At 40.2% G+C, this 17,551-nt stretch overlaps 1 protein-coding gene across 3 annotated transcripts in view; it reads right to left on the bottom strand.

The window, feature by feature from the left end:
* Positions 1–258: 258 nt before the first annotated feature.
* Snap25 (synaptosome associated protein 25) overlaps positions 259–17,551 on the bottom strand; it is an 80,848-nt gene continuing 63,555 nt past the window's right edge. For 2 of the 3 annotated variants that reach the window (XM_036184753.1, XM_036184754.1), the window contains exons 5-8: positions 13,798–13,915; positions 10,097–10,222; positions 6,126–6,270; positions 259–1,597 (exon numbers count right to left, since the gene is read on the bottom strand). In XM_036184753.1, coding sequence (XP_036040646.1) covers positions 1,529–1,597; positions 6,126–6,270; positions 10,097–10,222; positions 13,798–13,915 — 458 coding nt within the window. In that variant the 3' untranslated portion in view covers positions 259–1,528. Of the gene's footprint in view, positions 1,598–6,125; positions 6,271–10,096; positions 10,223–13,797; positions 13,916–14,092; positions 14,211–17,551 lie in introns of all 3 variants that reach the window. The other variant, XM_036184755.1, reaches the window with a different exon arrangement.

Here is a 17,551-nt window from a genome sequence, read left to right as displayed (position 1 = left end):
ACAAATGTTCAAAGCACAATTGGCCATAACAGGCCAAAGGAGATATAACCTAGGTATTCACTAACTGAAGAACATGTAAATATATCTAGAATAGGTTATAAGAATGAAGACAAGTTGTCTGTTGTCACTGAGATTGTGTTGAAATGGAACATCTTTGATTTTATACCCAGGGTCCTTGTTAAAGCTGGTTGTTCCAACTGAGTAACTTATGTAGGCTTTGTCTTCCAGTGTGAGTATAACATCAGACAGGAGCCGGTAGCCGGGGTCTATAATTTTTAATAATTTTAAACTAGCTACAAAATGTCAATCACTTCACAGACCAACAGAGGAGACAGGAGGGATTTAATATACATGCTGTAATGATATTTATCTCACAGTTTATCTATATTTCATTCATTTATATAATTTTTTTAAAGGTTTCTTTATCAGCTACTAAACATCTCAGCGATTTGGTGTGCATAGCTCTAGATTAAGCAACAAAGAATTGTACTGATGACAAACCACAGGGAACTAGTGATCAACAAGAGTCAGACTTCAAAGATCTACATCTTCGCATCTTCCACAGCAAGAGTTGTCTTCAAAACATAGCTTTCAAAAGCAGCAAACAAACCCTATATTACATCCATCTCACATAGTTTCAGCCAAACATATTTTGCTAGAAATGATTAAATGGTGTGTCAACTCCATTTTTTGTTGTTGTTTAAAAAAAGAAAAAAGAAAAAAGAAGAAGGGATGGTTGTGACCAGTAAGTCTGTATGTTGACAGAAAACAGGAGACACAGCTGCAGGTTTTGCTGGTATGACTTAATCTCGACAGTGTCCCAAAACTGAGCATGCGTTGTTGTTTTGTTATTGTTGCTGTTGTGTGTGTTTTCTTGTCAGGATGCTACTGTCATGGAAGGTTTTTGTTTAAGTAGGAATAATCTAAAAATCTATTTAGTTCTCATGCATAAATGCATCAATCACATCACTTTTAGTGCAATGCCTGTTATGTAATTTCACATTGTCTAATCATGAAATCATAAAGACAGATAATAGCCATGAGGAACCAAAGACAGCACATTTGGAGAGATTCAGAGACTGACACCCAAAGAAAGGACCGTGGCAGTAGCTCTGTGGAATGTCACAGTTTTACGAGAACAATACTGTGTATTGAGAGAATCAACAGCACATTGAGCATTCCTAAATTGTTGTCATTCAGCAAACGCCACTGAGAAAAGAAAAAAAATGAGACCCAAGACATCTTAGGTTGGGAATTAGAGCCACCAGATGACTACTATATACAACCTTTGGAAAGAAAGAGAGCCAGAGAGAACAAAAGACACATAGTATCATTGGGAATCTGACAGACCACACAGGACACTTACAATGGGGGTGACTCGTGTGTGTGTGTGTGTGTGTGTGTGTGTGTGTGTGTGTGTGTGTGTGTGTTTGTGTGTGCAAGACCTACTAGGTAATACCATGAGAAAAGCATGAAGGAGCTCTCTTGTCCAACAGTATTTGGAGGAGAGCACAGCAGAAGGGCAGATTTAACCACTTCCGAGCATCTTTGTCGCGCGTTGGTTGGCTTCATCGATTCTGGTTTTGTTGGAATCAGCCTAGAAAAAGAGACCACAAGAGAGGTCTTAGATTACTCCTTAAAGTCCCATTCACCCTCTGGGTCCACTCAACCTTGAAACTTCCCCATTCAGAACCACCACTTTTTCTTTCTTTCCCCTAGGACCATTGCTATGGCCTTAAGTGAACAAGATCACAGAAACTTGACTTGGATTTTCGACTACTTCCCTCACTGGATAGCATCTGTGTTTTGAGGTCAGGGTTAAATCATTTATCTTTCTATGCTGGAAAAGTACTCAATGACTTCTGTGGAAGCAGGGCTATCTGTTCAACTGAACTAAACTGGCACCACTTGTTAGATCCTTCTTGGCTCACTTATTCAGCAGTGTCTGTTTGGACCAATTACATCTTAGATCTCAACTTTCTTGTTTACAAGAAGGGCAGGTAAAGAATAGTGCTAATGGGTATGACATCAATAGTGTTCTACTCATTAAACCTGGATGACATTAATCATTGGGTGTATATGATTATTTGCTACTTTTTCCAAGGAAAGAAACAAAGCAGATAGGAATACAGGCAATTCTCTAGAGTCTTAGTAATTGAGGGAAAGTCAAAATGCAAGCAGCCTGGATTCAGAAAAAACACTATTACTGACTCTGCTATAGAGGTTCCCTGTGATACATTAATTGAGCATACATATATAATGGACCTTTAAAGTGTCTGTCCTAAGAGTAAGTGCCTATTGTGTCTTATCTTAGTTATTGTTACTGAGTTGAAGTTTGGCATGCTTCAGGTTATTTACTGGTCTTGAAACCCTATTTTCCTTTTTTTTTTTCTAATTTAAGTAAATGGATTCAATATTCCCTTGGTGTTCTTATTGGGGCAGCCCTGCATAGGAACATGCTGTCATTAAACACAGCAATGTTTAAGTGCCCTCTTTGAAGACTCACTTCCATGAGTTTGGTAGCCAGCTTATCTTTAACAAAAGCATAATTGCTATAATTTTGTGCCTGGCTTCCCTCAGCTTCAGGTTGACTTATCCACTCTTTGAGTCACATCTTGCTGTATACATAGCATGAAACTCAGGAATGCCACAAGGCTAGACCTTTATCCACCAGGGAATTAACTGTTTCCATGACCATGACCATGGAGAAAGGTAAGTCAGCAAGTAGAGGTGGTTGCTCTTTCCTGTCACATGTGGTAATGGTGTTTGCAACTCCATAGTCTTGCAGAGGACAGAGAGCTACCAGGTAGTCCAGAAGAGCCCAGTTAGTTCTCTGCTGAGCCACTATTACTCACTGATCACAGGTGCTGCACCTACTTCCCCACTTTCCAATCTCTACTGGGTAGGGTCTTCTATATTAAGATTGAATTTGTGAATTCCCAGGACACTGGAGTCATCCATATTTAAACAGAGTTGCAAAGTTGAACATATTTCTAGATTATTCACAACTGAATTATCTGGCCATGGTTCTCTACCATCTGTTTGGTTAATCAGAAGTTGGCTTCAAAATGAGTATTTACATCATTGATTTGTCCTGACTGTCCTGAACTATAGACACATGTATTAGACTCCCAGGATTCTCATTTGGAAAATGGATAATCCCCACCCCCCAATTTTATTTGATTCTCAAATCCTTCTTCTGTACCTACAAACTGTATCACTGTATGCATAATAATACTTTGGTACAAAGGAAAATTTCCAGCTCAGACCAATTTGAAATGTTTCTATAGATTGAATTGGACTGTTTCTAGACTGAGCGCAGAAAAGCTGAAGTGACAAAATAATCCACTTTAAAATAAATGTCATTTCTGAAGGCAAATAGAGACAGTCTTGTTGATGAATGCACTGCTGGCCTTCCCAAGGCATCTCCAGAGATATCTAAGTAGAACAGAGGCTATTCTTGGGATAGTCTCAGAGGACAGGGTGGACCTGGAACACCTTCATTCAAATGGGTGCCTGTCATTTCCTCTCAAGTTCTCTCAGAAGCACATTCAAATTCCAGACTCATAATACATGACACAAAAGTACTTTCTATGTTATACAAAATAAATAGCACCTTTTAGAAACCAAAACCAAACCAAACAAACAACAACAACAAAACAGAATCTCCCTTCAGGTATGTCCCTTGGAAAATGCTTCTATGTTCATCATATTTATGTGTTGAAGATTTCTCTTTTTTTGTTTTAATAAAGGCAGCTACCCCACCCCACTTTTCATGTTTGATTTTAGAAGATCCTAAACTTGCTGACATTGCCAATAAGTGCTACATTATTTCCTTTTATGATAGGCCACAGTATCCATCAGGGAGCCCAGTCATTGTTAGAAGGAGCTACTGAGCCCTCAACTTCATGGCAGATGGTATTGTGGCCCAGATCAGACGTCTAGAACTGTATGCTATTATACCATGCACCAGCCTTTTCAGATTCCAGGCTTAAACTGTTCTCTAGTCTTTCAGGTTGCAGAGCTGCTGAACAGCAAATCCCTTTCAGCAGTAATCGGCTTAGTTCTCAGGCTGTGTGTTCCCCACTGACAGAAGACCTCAAGGACTGCCCAGTTTGCACGTCATCATACATCTACTTCCACTGGCTTCCACCTTGAAGTTTGAACATCCCCATTGTTTGCTTAGCACCAGTTTGCATAAAGCTTGGGATGGAAACTTACTTCCAGTTTCCGGTTTTCTGCAAGAATTAGGTGATTGTAGCTTTGGAAGACTGTACATATAAACACCCATAAGCAAAAACATGAAGTAATTTCTTAAAAATCCATAAGAATATATGGAAACTCCTATTGTTTTGGACTTCCCAGACTTCACTATCAACCCAAATGCTGATAAGAAAAGATCATGGTGGTGTGGATGTGGGATGAAGATCACTGATGAAGTCAGGAGAGAAGAAATTTGCTTTGCTTTGCCTACTGTGTGGTTTTAACTCAATCCTATACATGCAGACACTTTTTAATACAGTTAGCAGAGACCAGAGCTTTCTTGAGAAAGGGAGAATCTGCCCACAATGGTGCAGCTTGGCAACATGATTGACTGGATTCAAAGGGGCTCTGTTTAAACTGTGTCCAGATTGTGATTTTGAGGGGGAAAAGGAGCAATTTCTATTTCAAATGTTAACCAGGCTAAACTAGTTATTAAAAGGCAATTATACCCCTCTCCTTACCTTGGTGACTCAGCAGTCTAGGGTTGATGGCAAACCAGAGCAGCTATTTCCCATCAAGTTGCCTGGCTTTTCCTTAAACCTTTGCCCCCCCCCCGTGTACGCCTTTATGTGTGCAGCTTAGTACAGAAGGTTCTTGCCATACCAGAGGTAGCAGAATGTGGACTCTGCTGCCTTTTCAGGAGCAATAAGTATTTCTTTTTTTTTTCTTCAAGTTCCAGTAACTCAAAGGTTGATCCCATTATGTGAGTAAAACTTTCTTCTCTGGAACCCTGCCTGGCTTTGTTGAAGTTAACTGCTTGCTTCTGAGTGAATTTGGTCCACTGATAGAAAACAAGCACTTCCTGTTTTCTCACACTGTTTTCCTTCTGGAAAACAACTCAGCAATTATTTCTTTGCTCAATTTTTCCTTTAGGGCTATAATGGCTTAGTTCAGGCTACATTGGCTCCAGCACTTTTTAAACCTTTCAATACGATTCTAAAATCCATTGGCTCTCACAGCGTTCAAAGCTTTGTCATAGTTTCAAAAGCTGCTTAGCTATGACAAGCATGTTGTATCTTGCAGATAAAAGGAAAGCCCAAGCATTTTGTCAGCCAGCTCTGACATTTGTGTAGACCTTAGTATACTGTAGACCTTAGTATACCAGATAGTGTTTTTTTCATCCCTTTAAGGCATTGAAGGCTGCTTGGGGACCAAGAAACCACTACTTAGCTTTGTGATTTAAAAATTAACCCACTTTGCTCCTGGAAATGAAAAAGATACTATAAAGAGGTTCAAGATCTCAGATTAAGAAGTTCAGTGTCTGACAGAGAATAAACACTCAGCATAAGAGGAACTAGACAGAAATTACACATATAAAATCATTATTAAACACTTAATGCACTCATCTCCCTCTGTTGGTATTTGGACAGTTAAAATATTATAATTAATATTCAACATGCTACTATTAGGACTGAGGAAAATGCAGAGAAAGAGAATTAATGTCTGATTTGTATGGTGAGTGGTTTCATTGTTTTGGTGTCCTGATACAACTTTCTTGGCAGCGGGAATACGATCTGTCTCATTTTCATGTGTTCTAAGTGCCTAGCACATGCTTGGCATGGGAGAAATTGAGAAAAAATATTGACTACATTTAATTGTATACTCTGGGGCTCAAGGTATATATAGCTCATTGGTGGAACACTTTTCTAGCACACTCCAGGCCCTGTGCTCAAAGCCCAGGACCCACAATAAATCAAAATCCAAGCTACATTCTAATCTTCTTTCCAGTTCTGTTGCTGAATCCCATGTCTTTGTCTTCAATTACTAAGAGTAAAATATCCAGCAACTACTGTGCCTGGATGCCATGTCCCCTTCCTAGTGGCAACCAGTAGCCAGTCACCATTTGATAGCTGTGGGCTCACCTTCTCCATGATCCTGTCGATCTGGCGATTCTGGGTATCGATCTCATTGCCCATGTCTAGGGCCATATGGCGGAGGTTGCCAATGATGCCGCTCACCTGCTCCAGGTTCTCATCCATTTCATTTTCCCGGGCATCATTTGTTACCCTGGGAGCCAAAGAGCAATTTTGGAAGACAGAGTGTGAGATGAAAGTTGGTATCAAGAAGTAGAATTTGTGGGAAGTTTACAGACACCTAGGGATCTACCTTATTTTTATTCAGTATATCATCATGCTATAACATGTCTGTTTCAAATATAATTTTAAAATCAGTGTTTTGAGCTCCAGGTGTAGCTTAATAGCAAAGTGTTTGCATGTTTATGCGAAAACTGTATTTTGGAGTCTTGAATTCTCTCTCTGTATCTTTCTCTGATAAGGTTTGGCTATGAAGCCAAGGCTGGTGGAGATCTTGATTGACTCTCCTCATCCTGCCCAGCAGTAATCTTGCAGGTATGTACCGCTATACCTGCTTTGACTTTATAGTTCTAAAGAAGGCGTATATCAATTTAATTTACTTTTAAGATTTCTAAAACTACATACATCATTTCCTCATTCTTACATGTGTATTTGAGTTGTCATTTTATTTATTTATTTATTTACTTTTTGTTTTTCAAGACAGGGTCTCTCTGTGTATATCTGGCTGTCCCAGAGCTTGCTCCATAGACCAGGCTGGCCTCAAACTCAGAGATCTGCCTGACTCTGCCTCTTGAGTATTGGGATTAATCACCCAGCCTATTTTACTTATTTTTAATGTGTGTATATGTGTTTGTGGTATGTGTGTATGTGTGTGATCTGTATGTGTGTGTTCATGTGTGAGTCCTGTTTGTGCCGTGGTATCCATGTAAACATCAGAGGATAGCCTCAGGTGTAGGTCCTCACTTTCTAACATGTTTACAAGAGCATCCTGCTCATCACCATGTATGTTTCGTATGAGTTTTTGGGATTTCTCCTGCCCACTTCCCATGTCACCACAGGTACACTAGAATGATAGATGTACACTGCTACATCTGATTTTCACAAAGCTTCTGGGCATCTGAACTCACTTGAGTGGCAAGAACCACTCCATACCCTAATTTTATTTTTATGAAGATAAAATCATTTATTCTGAGAGACTCCAGGTCAAAGGATAGAGGCAGAATTATACAGAGACTGTGTTTTGTTTTCTCTGAAACATAAATCTCTAAGATTCAACTTGTAGATGAAAGAAAAAAATGACGCAGAGAATCTCAGTGCTTATCACTTTGCCAACTTGGGCTGTGCATCAGTATGGACATCAGTGATGACCTGTCTGCCCCGTAATCCTGAGAACTCCAAAGAGATTCAAAGGCAACTGCTTTTTTCAGGGTGATTCTTAATACACGAGTATGTTGATGTCATAGGTTTGGTGGGGGCATTGGAACAGGTGCTTTCAGAGGGAAAAAAGGTGTATCTGGTGCTTTCCATTAAATGGGTAGGAAAGGGAGGGCAGGAGCTGGCTCACAAAGCACTCTGCCACATTTCCAAAGGCCAACTTGAAGGTTAAGAAGACACTCTATTGCAAACGGCAGGCATCTTAGTGCAAGCAGAAGGCACCAACTACAGTATCTTCCTACTAGTTACAGTAATAAGCTGAACACTGGAGGGTAAACTCCTTTTCCCATGGCAACTCCCAAAGTACACTGGCCTAGTATGACTTTCTTCTTTTGTTCATTTTGTTTTGCTTAAAACCTTGATCCATATATAGCCTAAGCTGGCTTTGAGCACTCAGGCCTCCTGAATGCTGGGATTGCAGTCTTGTGCCACTATGCCTGACTCCAAAAAAATATAAGTTAGCCTGAGTTGGAGAAAATTAAAAAATTAAGAGAAAACCTCCTACCATTTACATTTCATTTGAATGATCATCAACACTGAACAAATTCCTGTAATGTAATCATTTCCAGTCCTAATACACAGAGGAATCACCCAAGCTTTACAAATCATAGGTGCTTGTGTCAATGTCAAGAGGTTTGGATTCAATTGCTGGGTACTGAATATAGGCACTAGTTCCTCCACCTTTCCCCCTTCCCTTTCTTTCTTCTATATCCACTAGTTGATAAAAATACAGGCACTGGCTTGAAAATCATCTAGAGGCAGAATTAGAATTGTCATCTGTAAGGCTACAGGTGCAAATCTAGACTCTGTGCCTTAGGAAGCACATTTGAATCACAGCAGTATTGGTTGGCCAACAACTACAGTGACTTGAAGGCAGACAGTCATGAGGATGTATACTCTCTCCTATGCTGAGTCCTGGTATAACAGTCTAAACAAGTGGTTCTCAACCTTCCTAATGCTGTGACCCTTTAATACAGTTCTTCATGTGGTGATCCCCAACCGTAAAATCATTTTCATTGCTACCTCATAACCACAATTTTGCTACTGTTATGAATCATAATGTAAATTTTTTGGAGAGATGGGTTTGCCAAAGGAGTTGCTACCCACAGGTTGAGAACTGCTGATCTATATATGTCCAGTCTAAATATATGTATATGTATTTAGGCTTATATATGTATATATAAGTTTATGCTTTCTTTGACAAAATTAAGCTGTTTTGGTTAAGACAAAGGGATGATAATGTGAAACGAGCTGGGGATAGGGGTCCAAAAATATAAGGACTATAATCTTTCCATTTTCATTGAAAATATTTGGCTGTTTTTCTGCTTGGTGGTTTCCTCAGAGCCAAGGTATCGGCTAACTTACATAACTTGAGTGCTTGTTCTGACGTCCAATGGGCTTTGGCCTGACAGAGACTAGAGGACAAGGCATTTACTTCCCTTTCTATGCTAGCCAACTCTATGACCATATTTTACCACCATAATACCCTTTGTAGTCATAATTGTTGGGTTCTGGTAACAGTTATTGCTCCTATCTCCTGAAGACTGAGTGGTAACAATTTTCTGCTACACTAGACTATAAATGCTATATCACTCATGCTGTTGAACATGCCTCTGCAACCTGTGATGATATTTAATTTGTGTTCTAACAAATAAAACTCATCTGGAGCTCAGAGGACAGAGCCAGCCACTAGATTAGACATAGTGGCCAGACAGTGGTGGCACACACCTTTAATCCCATCACTCAGGAGGCAGAGATCTGTCTGGATCTCTGGAAGTTCAAGGCCACACTGGGAACAGAGCCAGACATAGTGGCACACACCTTTAATCCCAGCACTTGAAATCTCATGTAATTGCTTGGGAAGGACACATGCCTTTAATCCCAGGAAATGATGGCTGGAAGTAGAAAAGTATATAAGAAATGAGGACCAGGAACTAGAGGCTTTTTAGCTTTTAGGCTTTTTATCAGCAGTTCAACTGAGATCTACTCTGGATGAGGACTCAGAGGCTTTCAGTCTGAGGATTCATGAAAACAGGATTGACCAAGGTGTTGGCTAGGTGAGGTTGACTGTGTCTTTTTCTGTTTTTCTGATCTTACAGATTTCACCTCAATGTCTGGCTCCAGATTTTTTTTTAATTATTAATAAGACCTTTTAAGATTTGTGTTACAGTAACTGTCTCTTTAATAAGCTTGGCTAAAATAAACACATGTTGTGCAATGCCTTTCCACAACCACTCTGATTGTGGATGTGGTCATAGGATTTGATTTGCCTAGAGATGCTCTGGCAAATAGCACCCAAAGCATAGTTTGGAAAGACATTTTGCCTTGGGCCTTGTCCCTTTGACACACTACCATAACCATGAAGAAACCTAAGTTCTTTGTTGGAAGACCTCATGGAGGTGCTTGAAAGACCTCATGGAGGTGAATGGAAGAACTCACAGAGGTGGACAGAAGTGCCTCTAGTGAAATTCCAGCCAAAAACCAGATAAGTGAGCTCCTTGAGGGAGCTCAATTTTTTTTTAATGGAAGAAGATAAAATAGTTCAGTGTTGGTTATCCATCAACAAAGAACTACAGGAAACTCACCTGCGGATGAAGCCACCACTGATGGCCATCTGCTCCCGTTCATCCACCACACGAGCAGGCTGGCTGGCCACTACTCCATCCTGATTATTGCCCCAGGCTTTTTTGTAAGCATCACTGGATTTAAGCCTATGCAAAAAATTGGGTGAGTGACAGAGCACAGGATGGAGCAGCACGCTCTCAGAGATTACCAAATCTTTAAGCGAAGAACCAAACCAAGCGAACGAGTTTTAAGTTGAGGCATTAGAGAATACCGATATATCATAATCTGGACCCAAACAGTTGGCCACCACCATGCCTCAGCTATTCAGCGTTTTATTTTCAATTGAGCCAATTGCAATGGTCAAGAATAATCTTTGGTTCGTTTTATGGTTTAATTGGATTTAAGATAAGGCTTAAGATAGCTGGAGAAGATTCAGTTCTATTTCAGTGACATGGTTATATTTTGAGACACAAAACACAGAAAAAACATACTGGCAGACAGACACAAAACAAGACTGCCAAGTAGAGGGTGTACATCACACCACAGTAACACAGAATCATGAAGAAAAACATACTTGACCAAGTTTTTAACACATTATCATGCAATGATGTCTGCTTAATATATTTCCCCCAGTGAATGTATAAACTACATTTCCATTGCTTCATGGAGACACAAAGGACTGGTGGTTGGCCAAGGGTGATGGTCTTTGGGTTGCCTCTATAATGGTTTGAAATTGATCATATATCGGTACTTCCAAACAGTCACCATACATCCAGTGTTGATGTACAAACCTTTGTCCACAGAGACAAAAAGTAAAAGGAGCGTAGTGAAATGAGTGCAGGAAAATAGAAGAGAGAACAAGCCATCTAGCACAAAGAGGAGCGCCCCCCCCCCCGTTTCTTCTTCATGCACCAGCTACAGGCATGAGTAGAAAGTGAAGCGTTCTCATTTAAGCCAAACTACTCCAGAAGTTGACCATTCTCGAAATAGGCACCAGCAGGACAGCAATAGCCTTCGTGACGATTTGAAACGCAGTTCATTAGCTTCTTGGGTGGGCCAAGGGGCAGGGTCGTGTGCATTCAGATTCCTACTTTAAACTAGCCTGTGTTATGACAGGGGAGAGTGGTCTGGAACTAGTGTGGTCTCCATGGGCTACATTTCACTGACCTGCCTTGGAACAAAACTTAAAATCCAGGCATACCTGTTGTGCCCAATAGAAACATATAGAGCATATTTTGGTGGGTATCTTTGTAATTTAAGGCAATCAAAGATGTTTCTAGGTTCTTTGCATAGTAGAAACCACATGCTATTGAGTCCAAGAACAACATACATCCTTTGGTCCCATTTCACAGTTTTTATTCTAAGGCACCAAGATTTAACACCCTTTCCCCCTTTTTTCTCTCACTAGAGGGCTAAAGCCATCTCTTAAACTGGCTTTAATCCTTGCACATTGAGGACCAGGAAACCATGGTGACAAACTGGGAAATGCACCAGTGAGATTTCAGCAGCTCCCCCAATTGACTTTCACAGCCTACTGCACCAAAGGGCATGGGTTCACTCCATGAATGGTACAAGGTCACCAAACAAATTTTCATAGCTAAGAGAGTTTGTGTCTCCACTCTGCCCCCCATTCTCTCTTTTTGGCTGTAAGAAGCTGTTTGGACTTTGTAATGTTTTCTGCTATGTAAAATGTCTGGTATACCATCTTTGGCAAAGTCAAAGGAAAGGGAAATATGCGTTTCCAAAGAGAAGGCAAACCACTGCACCCACAACGCTGCACAGACTCACATCACGGCCGTACATCTACCATAGTCCTTCGAAACATGCCGAGACAGGGCAAAGCCCCCAGAGAGTCCAGGGCACCACCAGCCACTGCGTTGTGACACATGGTTTTTAAAGCGTTATTTACACACATTGGGGAACACTTCACTCAAGCTTTGAAGCTCAATTAGGGTCTCTTTAGAATCAAGGAGTTAGGGACCACTTATGTATGGATTTAGTTGGGTTCATGTTGCTTCAGAACCTGAGGATCCACCTCAAGGAGCCCTACCGCCACCCTTTCTTCACACACAATTGATGAAGGGAGTGGGGGAGTATCTGTTGGAATTCACTCCAAATGTGAAGTAAGTTAGCTCTGAAAGGGGCTTACAGTTAAATCTTGACTAACTGGAATGCTTGCCCATGAGTCATTTTGGAGAACTCTATGGTTTTACTAATGAACGGTAGATGCTGCAGGAAACTTCTGTTTTAAGGGTAATTAGTAAACATCTTTCTTAAATTCTTTAGCTAATTTTCTGTTCAAGAGTCTTTGCGTATGAGCACAATCAAGTCTTCCCACAGCTGTGGCTTATACTGATGTGTCTGATGACCTTTTAAAATCTGCTCTAATTTATCACTTATTCATTTCTTCATAGGCAGAGGTTGTAGAATAGAGACTATGTGAGGCACTGCAAATGATCTAGATGTCCTGAAAAACAAAATATTTCAAATATTGGCTGACTGCCTCCTTCTAATACCCCTGCCCCACTTTTCTTTTGGCTAAAAACAGAAAGGGGGCAAAAGTATTGTGCAGCTGAAGGCTCCAGTTAGCTGGATTCCAGTTAGGCAGGCTTTACTGTAGAGCATTCTTTTTTTTTTTTTTTTTTTTTTTAAAAACAACAACATGCTTTTTATTTATTGATAAAATGAGCCCCTCCCCCTCCTAAACAGGAAGTGGGATATTTCAAATCAGCCTCAAAGTTTAAAGGATGTTAATGGTCATATAATCTACTCAAAATGACATCAATTTCTATTCTAAAAGCTAGGATCAGGAGAGCTTTTCGGTGAAAGTCTTCTTTTAAGAGGGAAAGGGGGAGGGGTGAGGGATACCAGGTAACACGTTTAATTTTCCAAATGCATGTTGGGCAATCCATTCATGCATTTCCCCCCCACTGCTAGCCAAATCTTCTAGAACCCTCGAGTTTTTGGGTTCTTTCTGTTGCAAACCTTTATAACCACATGTCACATTTCTGCTACATTCCAAAAAAGCATTGCGGAACCTTGAGAACAGTTAAATGTTTTGTGATGTCGTGCATGCAAAATCTACACATTTCAACATTTCAGCCAGTGTACGGGCAGATCTTCCAAGAGGAAGAGTTGGAGGAGTTGAGTCCCATTTGGGATGGGTACTACTTCTTACTGAAAAGGATACCTTTGCACTGGGTGAGGCTATAGCACCCCATGACCAACTGTAGGAGTTCGTGGGCAGTCCAGGAGGAATCTGCCACGTGCTCCAACTTGCAGAGGCTTATATGGGCCAAATTAGCCTGTCTCTTTTACTTCTGAGAAAGAAAAAAAATCAAACCTTGATACATGCATTTCTAATCTTCCACACTTATCTGAAGTCTTTTCTAAATCTACCATTTTCATTCTTAGGACTGAGGAAAACAATGTGTCCTGAACGCCTCTGTCTCAAAGTACACTTTCTGGAAAATGTTGAAATGTTCATCAATAAAAATTGCTGACAGTGAGGCTTCCACTGTAGTATGCCTGATTTTTAATGCATCAACAGTAACTCCCACTAGTATTATCTATGCTATGAGATGAATGCATTGGAGACGGTATTGATCTGTTCTGCATGCCACATGCTCATCCTGCCTATGAGCCTGCAGGAATGAGCTAGTCAAGGCTTGGAGATGAGCCTTGGGAAAACCAAAGCTTCAGGCAGGCAGGCAGCACCTACTTGTTACAGGGACACACACAAAGCCCGCAGAATTTTCCTAGGTCCGTCAAATTCTTTTCTGCTTCTTTCATGTCCTTATTGATTTGGTCCATCCCTTCCTCAATGCGTTCCAGTTGTTCTGATTAAACACAAGTATTTTATCCCCACAGAATGAAGCAGATGGAAAAGGACAAAGAAAAAAAGACAAAACTTCAGACATTCACTTTGACATTAAAAAAGAAAAACAAAAAAAAGAAAAGAAAAGAAAAAAAAGAAAACTGGACGCCATAGATTAGAGCTGGTACCCAGTACCTACTTGTTACAAGGACATATGAAAAGGCCACAGCATTTCCCTAAATCTTTTAAATTTTTCTCGGCCTCCTTCATGTCTTGGTTGATATGGTTCATGCCTTCTTCGACACGATCGAGTTGTTCTGGTTAGGACAAAGGGATGATAGTGTGGAATGAATTTTTTGGGGGTTTCCAACAGAACATGAGAAATGACTATGTGAAACAGAATTAGAGAGAAAGAGAGAGAGAGAGGGAGAGAGAGGGAGGGAGAGGGAGAGAGAGGGAGGGAGGGAGGGAGAGAGAGAGAGAGAGAGAGAGAGAGAGAGAGAGAGAGAGAGAGAGATTGAGATTACAATGCATTATCCAAGAGGATGCATTGCTCTAGACGGCTGCTGCTGCCCTAAGTAGACATGGGTGGAAGGAAATGAACAAGAACGATGCTCAAAATTGTTTGCAGTTCAGACATGATGGGATGGAACAGAAGGTCTGTTTGATTTTGTGTATCCAGGGAAACTTGACTCAGACACCAGTGAAACCCAAAAGAAAGAAAAACAGGTTGTTAATTTATGTTTAAGGGGCTCCCATTCAATGCTTCCAGAAAGATTATCTGCTCCAATTTCAAAATATCTGTGTCTTTTGGTTTGTTTTTAAGTATCCCCGACCAGATAAAAGGAGAAACCAGAATGTATTTTCTTCTTTGTGGCAAACAACAGAACAGTAAGCAGGAACAGACATGGCTATGAGTTTCTGTTCTTCCCCCAGCAGTGGCTGCATAGCTGGAAAAGAAGGCAACATCAGCACAGTAATACTGTAAGTACCACAACATGTCAATTCATTTCTTACCATATGAGAGTGACTTGCTACAAGAGATGGGGAGGAAGACATCTTGTTCTCCTGCCCTGGTTCCCTAGTGTCTACGATGTGGACCTGCTAGCTACTGACCTGGTCAGAGAACAAAAAGCATGTATGTCTCGTTGGAGGAGGGGCAATGGATTGTCACACAAAAATGGCACTGTGCCATTGCTACAAGGAAAGCTGACCTCAGTGCATCTGAAACACAGCTCAATACTCTTAAATATGAATCAGTTCTAGGTTGCCAGGGTTACATAAACCAAATGGATTAATTTCTCAAAAGTGTCACTGCATTAGGGTAACTGCAAGTTTAATGAAGGGGATTTGTCAAGTAGCTTTTAAGACCATTAAAGGAGAAGTGCAATATGATGCTTTGGCTGTCTAATTATAACACCCAGTCACAACCCTACTCCTCTTTTTGTCTGTATTTCCATGCATGCATTGATGGTTGCACCTCTAGAAGTAAAGGCATGCCTAGGGTAAAACTGATAAGCACATTTCTAGCTTGAAGGCCTAAACAAGCACCTGAAAACCATTTCACATTTGTATATGATTATGGAAGTTGTCACTGTAGGACCTAAACAAGGCTCACTAGTGACCCAAGAAAGGACAGCATGATTCTGGATAGTAAAAGATTACGTTTGCTCTCTTCAGTAAGGCTCAAGAAGAAATTGTCACTGCTTAGGTCTCTGCTGCCTCTGCTATGTTTTTCAGAAGCTGATGAAAACACAGCAGTACTTATTCAGGAGGGAGAGACAGCAGTGCCATTCTTCTGCCAGGTGCACAGAGACAGGGATGTCCTGGAAATTTGTATGTGCAAGGAGAATTTTCTCCCTTCCTTCTTTCTCATATTTTAGGGAACGTTCCTTTCTCTTGCCTCTTCCCTTCCTGGTTGGTTGGACTTTTGACACAGGATCCTCCTATGTAGCCCAGCATCCTAAGGACATGATTGTAAGCACAACCATGCCAAACTCGATTTTTTTTAAAAAAAAAAACTAATGACGTAACTCCAGTTTCCTTTTAAGGACATAATAAATCAGTTTGTGAATCAAATTTAGTGCTTGAGTTAGAGGACTACAGTGTAAAGGAAAGGACACAGTGTTTCCCTAAAACTTTCAAATTTTTCTTGGCCTCCTGCCTGTCTTGGCTGACATGGTTCATGCCTTTATCAGAATGTCATTAATGCATGCAAATAGAAATAAGGATGTTGGTTCAAATCAAAGAATTGTTGATAGCTTGATGAGTGCTGTAGTAGGATGAATTTAAGGAGGTACCTGGGCTCAAAGGTCAAACTGACTGCAGGGCACAAATAATGGCAGCAATGCACATCCAGAAGGAGTGCATCTTCAGGTGTTTGGACTTCTGGATGCATTTCTCTTAAGCTGGAAAACAATCAATACTTTTTTGTTTTTGCAAAAATCATGACTCTCTGACAAGATTTCAGAAGCCTTATTCCTGGTGCCTCTAGAGAATAGGAGGTAATGTATGTATGTGGACTGACCCCTAAGTGTTGGACATATGAATTAGGTAACTGAAAGATAAAAATGAAAAAAAAAGCAAAAAAAAGATAAAAATGAATACATCTACAGTCACACTTCTGAAAGCTTCATTCTACCATGGATTTCCAGCATTGTTGGTCAAGGTTTGACTGAAAGAGAAAAATTTGATGCCGAATTTGATTAAAAACAAAAAGGCCTAGAACTATTTCATCCAGGTATTCTAGCTACAACATCAACTTTACTGTGCTGAGTTGTGTTTGTGGACATGTTTAACACATTAACACTTGGTTGCCTTGGAATAATTTCTGTGAAGCACTTCTCAAGAAGCTCGTGAGAGCATCTATGTCTTTATTTCATTCTTAGGTAGAGCTCCATCTGTGAGTGTCTCACAGCATAATTGCACAGGGTTAACTATGTCTTCTCTTCTTAAGCTTTTGTGTTTGTTCTTGGAGATTGATATGTGAATATTTTTCTTTATCATGAGAATCTTTCAGTCTCCTAGTAGACAACACTGCATGTTATTAGCAGAGATTGAAACATTTTTTGTTTGCCATATTTGAGTGATTAATTGTCTCTGATAGATTTACTAATAGAAGATAGATTCTTAGGGATTTGTTTAGACATCTTTTCTACTAGTATCATCAAGTAGAGGAATATAAGACCTTTATAATACTTGGCCTGGTCCTAAAGTAAAACATACTAAGGTTTTACCTAGTATGCAAGCCTTCATACTAATACCCAGTTAAAAGACACTGTATGATTTCCACTTTCCTAAGCATTGGTGAACACAATGAAATTCATTTAAACAAAGTGAAATAGTCACATTTCCCCAATGGCTACCACTTTGAAGAGCCTGAACCATTCTGAACTGAGGTTGGTGACTAAACATTAGCAAAGGGTTGGGGTATTTTGTCCAACATTGCTTTCTAGTGCCATTAATTTTAAGATGGTTGGATGGTACTCTAGATTGGACTTGATTTTGTGGTTTTTTTTCTACCAGCAGTGGTAAGAGATTTTACTATTTAATTTAGAGCTCATTACAGATATGTTTTCAGAGAGCCTGGACTGAGTCATCAAAATAAACAACCCAGAAAAGAGTAAAAAAAGAAACGAGAAATGGAAATGAAAGGTTA

The sequence above is a fragment of the Onychomys torridus genome, chromosome 4 (genome assembly GCF_903995425.1).
Source record: "Onychomys torridus chromosome 4, mOncTor1.1, whole genome shotgun sequence".
In the NCBI taxonomy this organism is placed as follows: Eukaryota; Metazoa; Chordata; class Mammalia; order Rodentia; family Cricetidae; genus Onychomys; species Onychomys torridus.
Note: the sequence above shows the minus strand (reverse complement) of the source record. Positions and strands in the feature narration are given on the sequence as shown.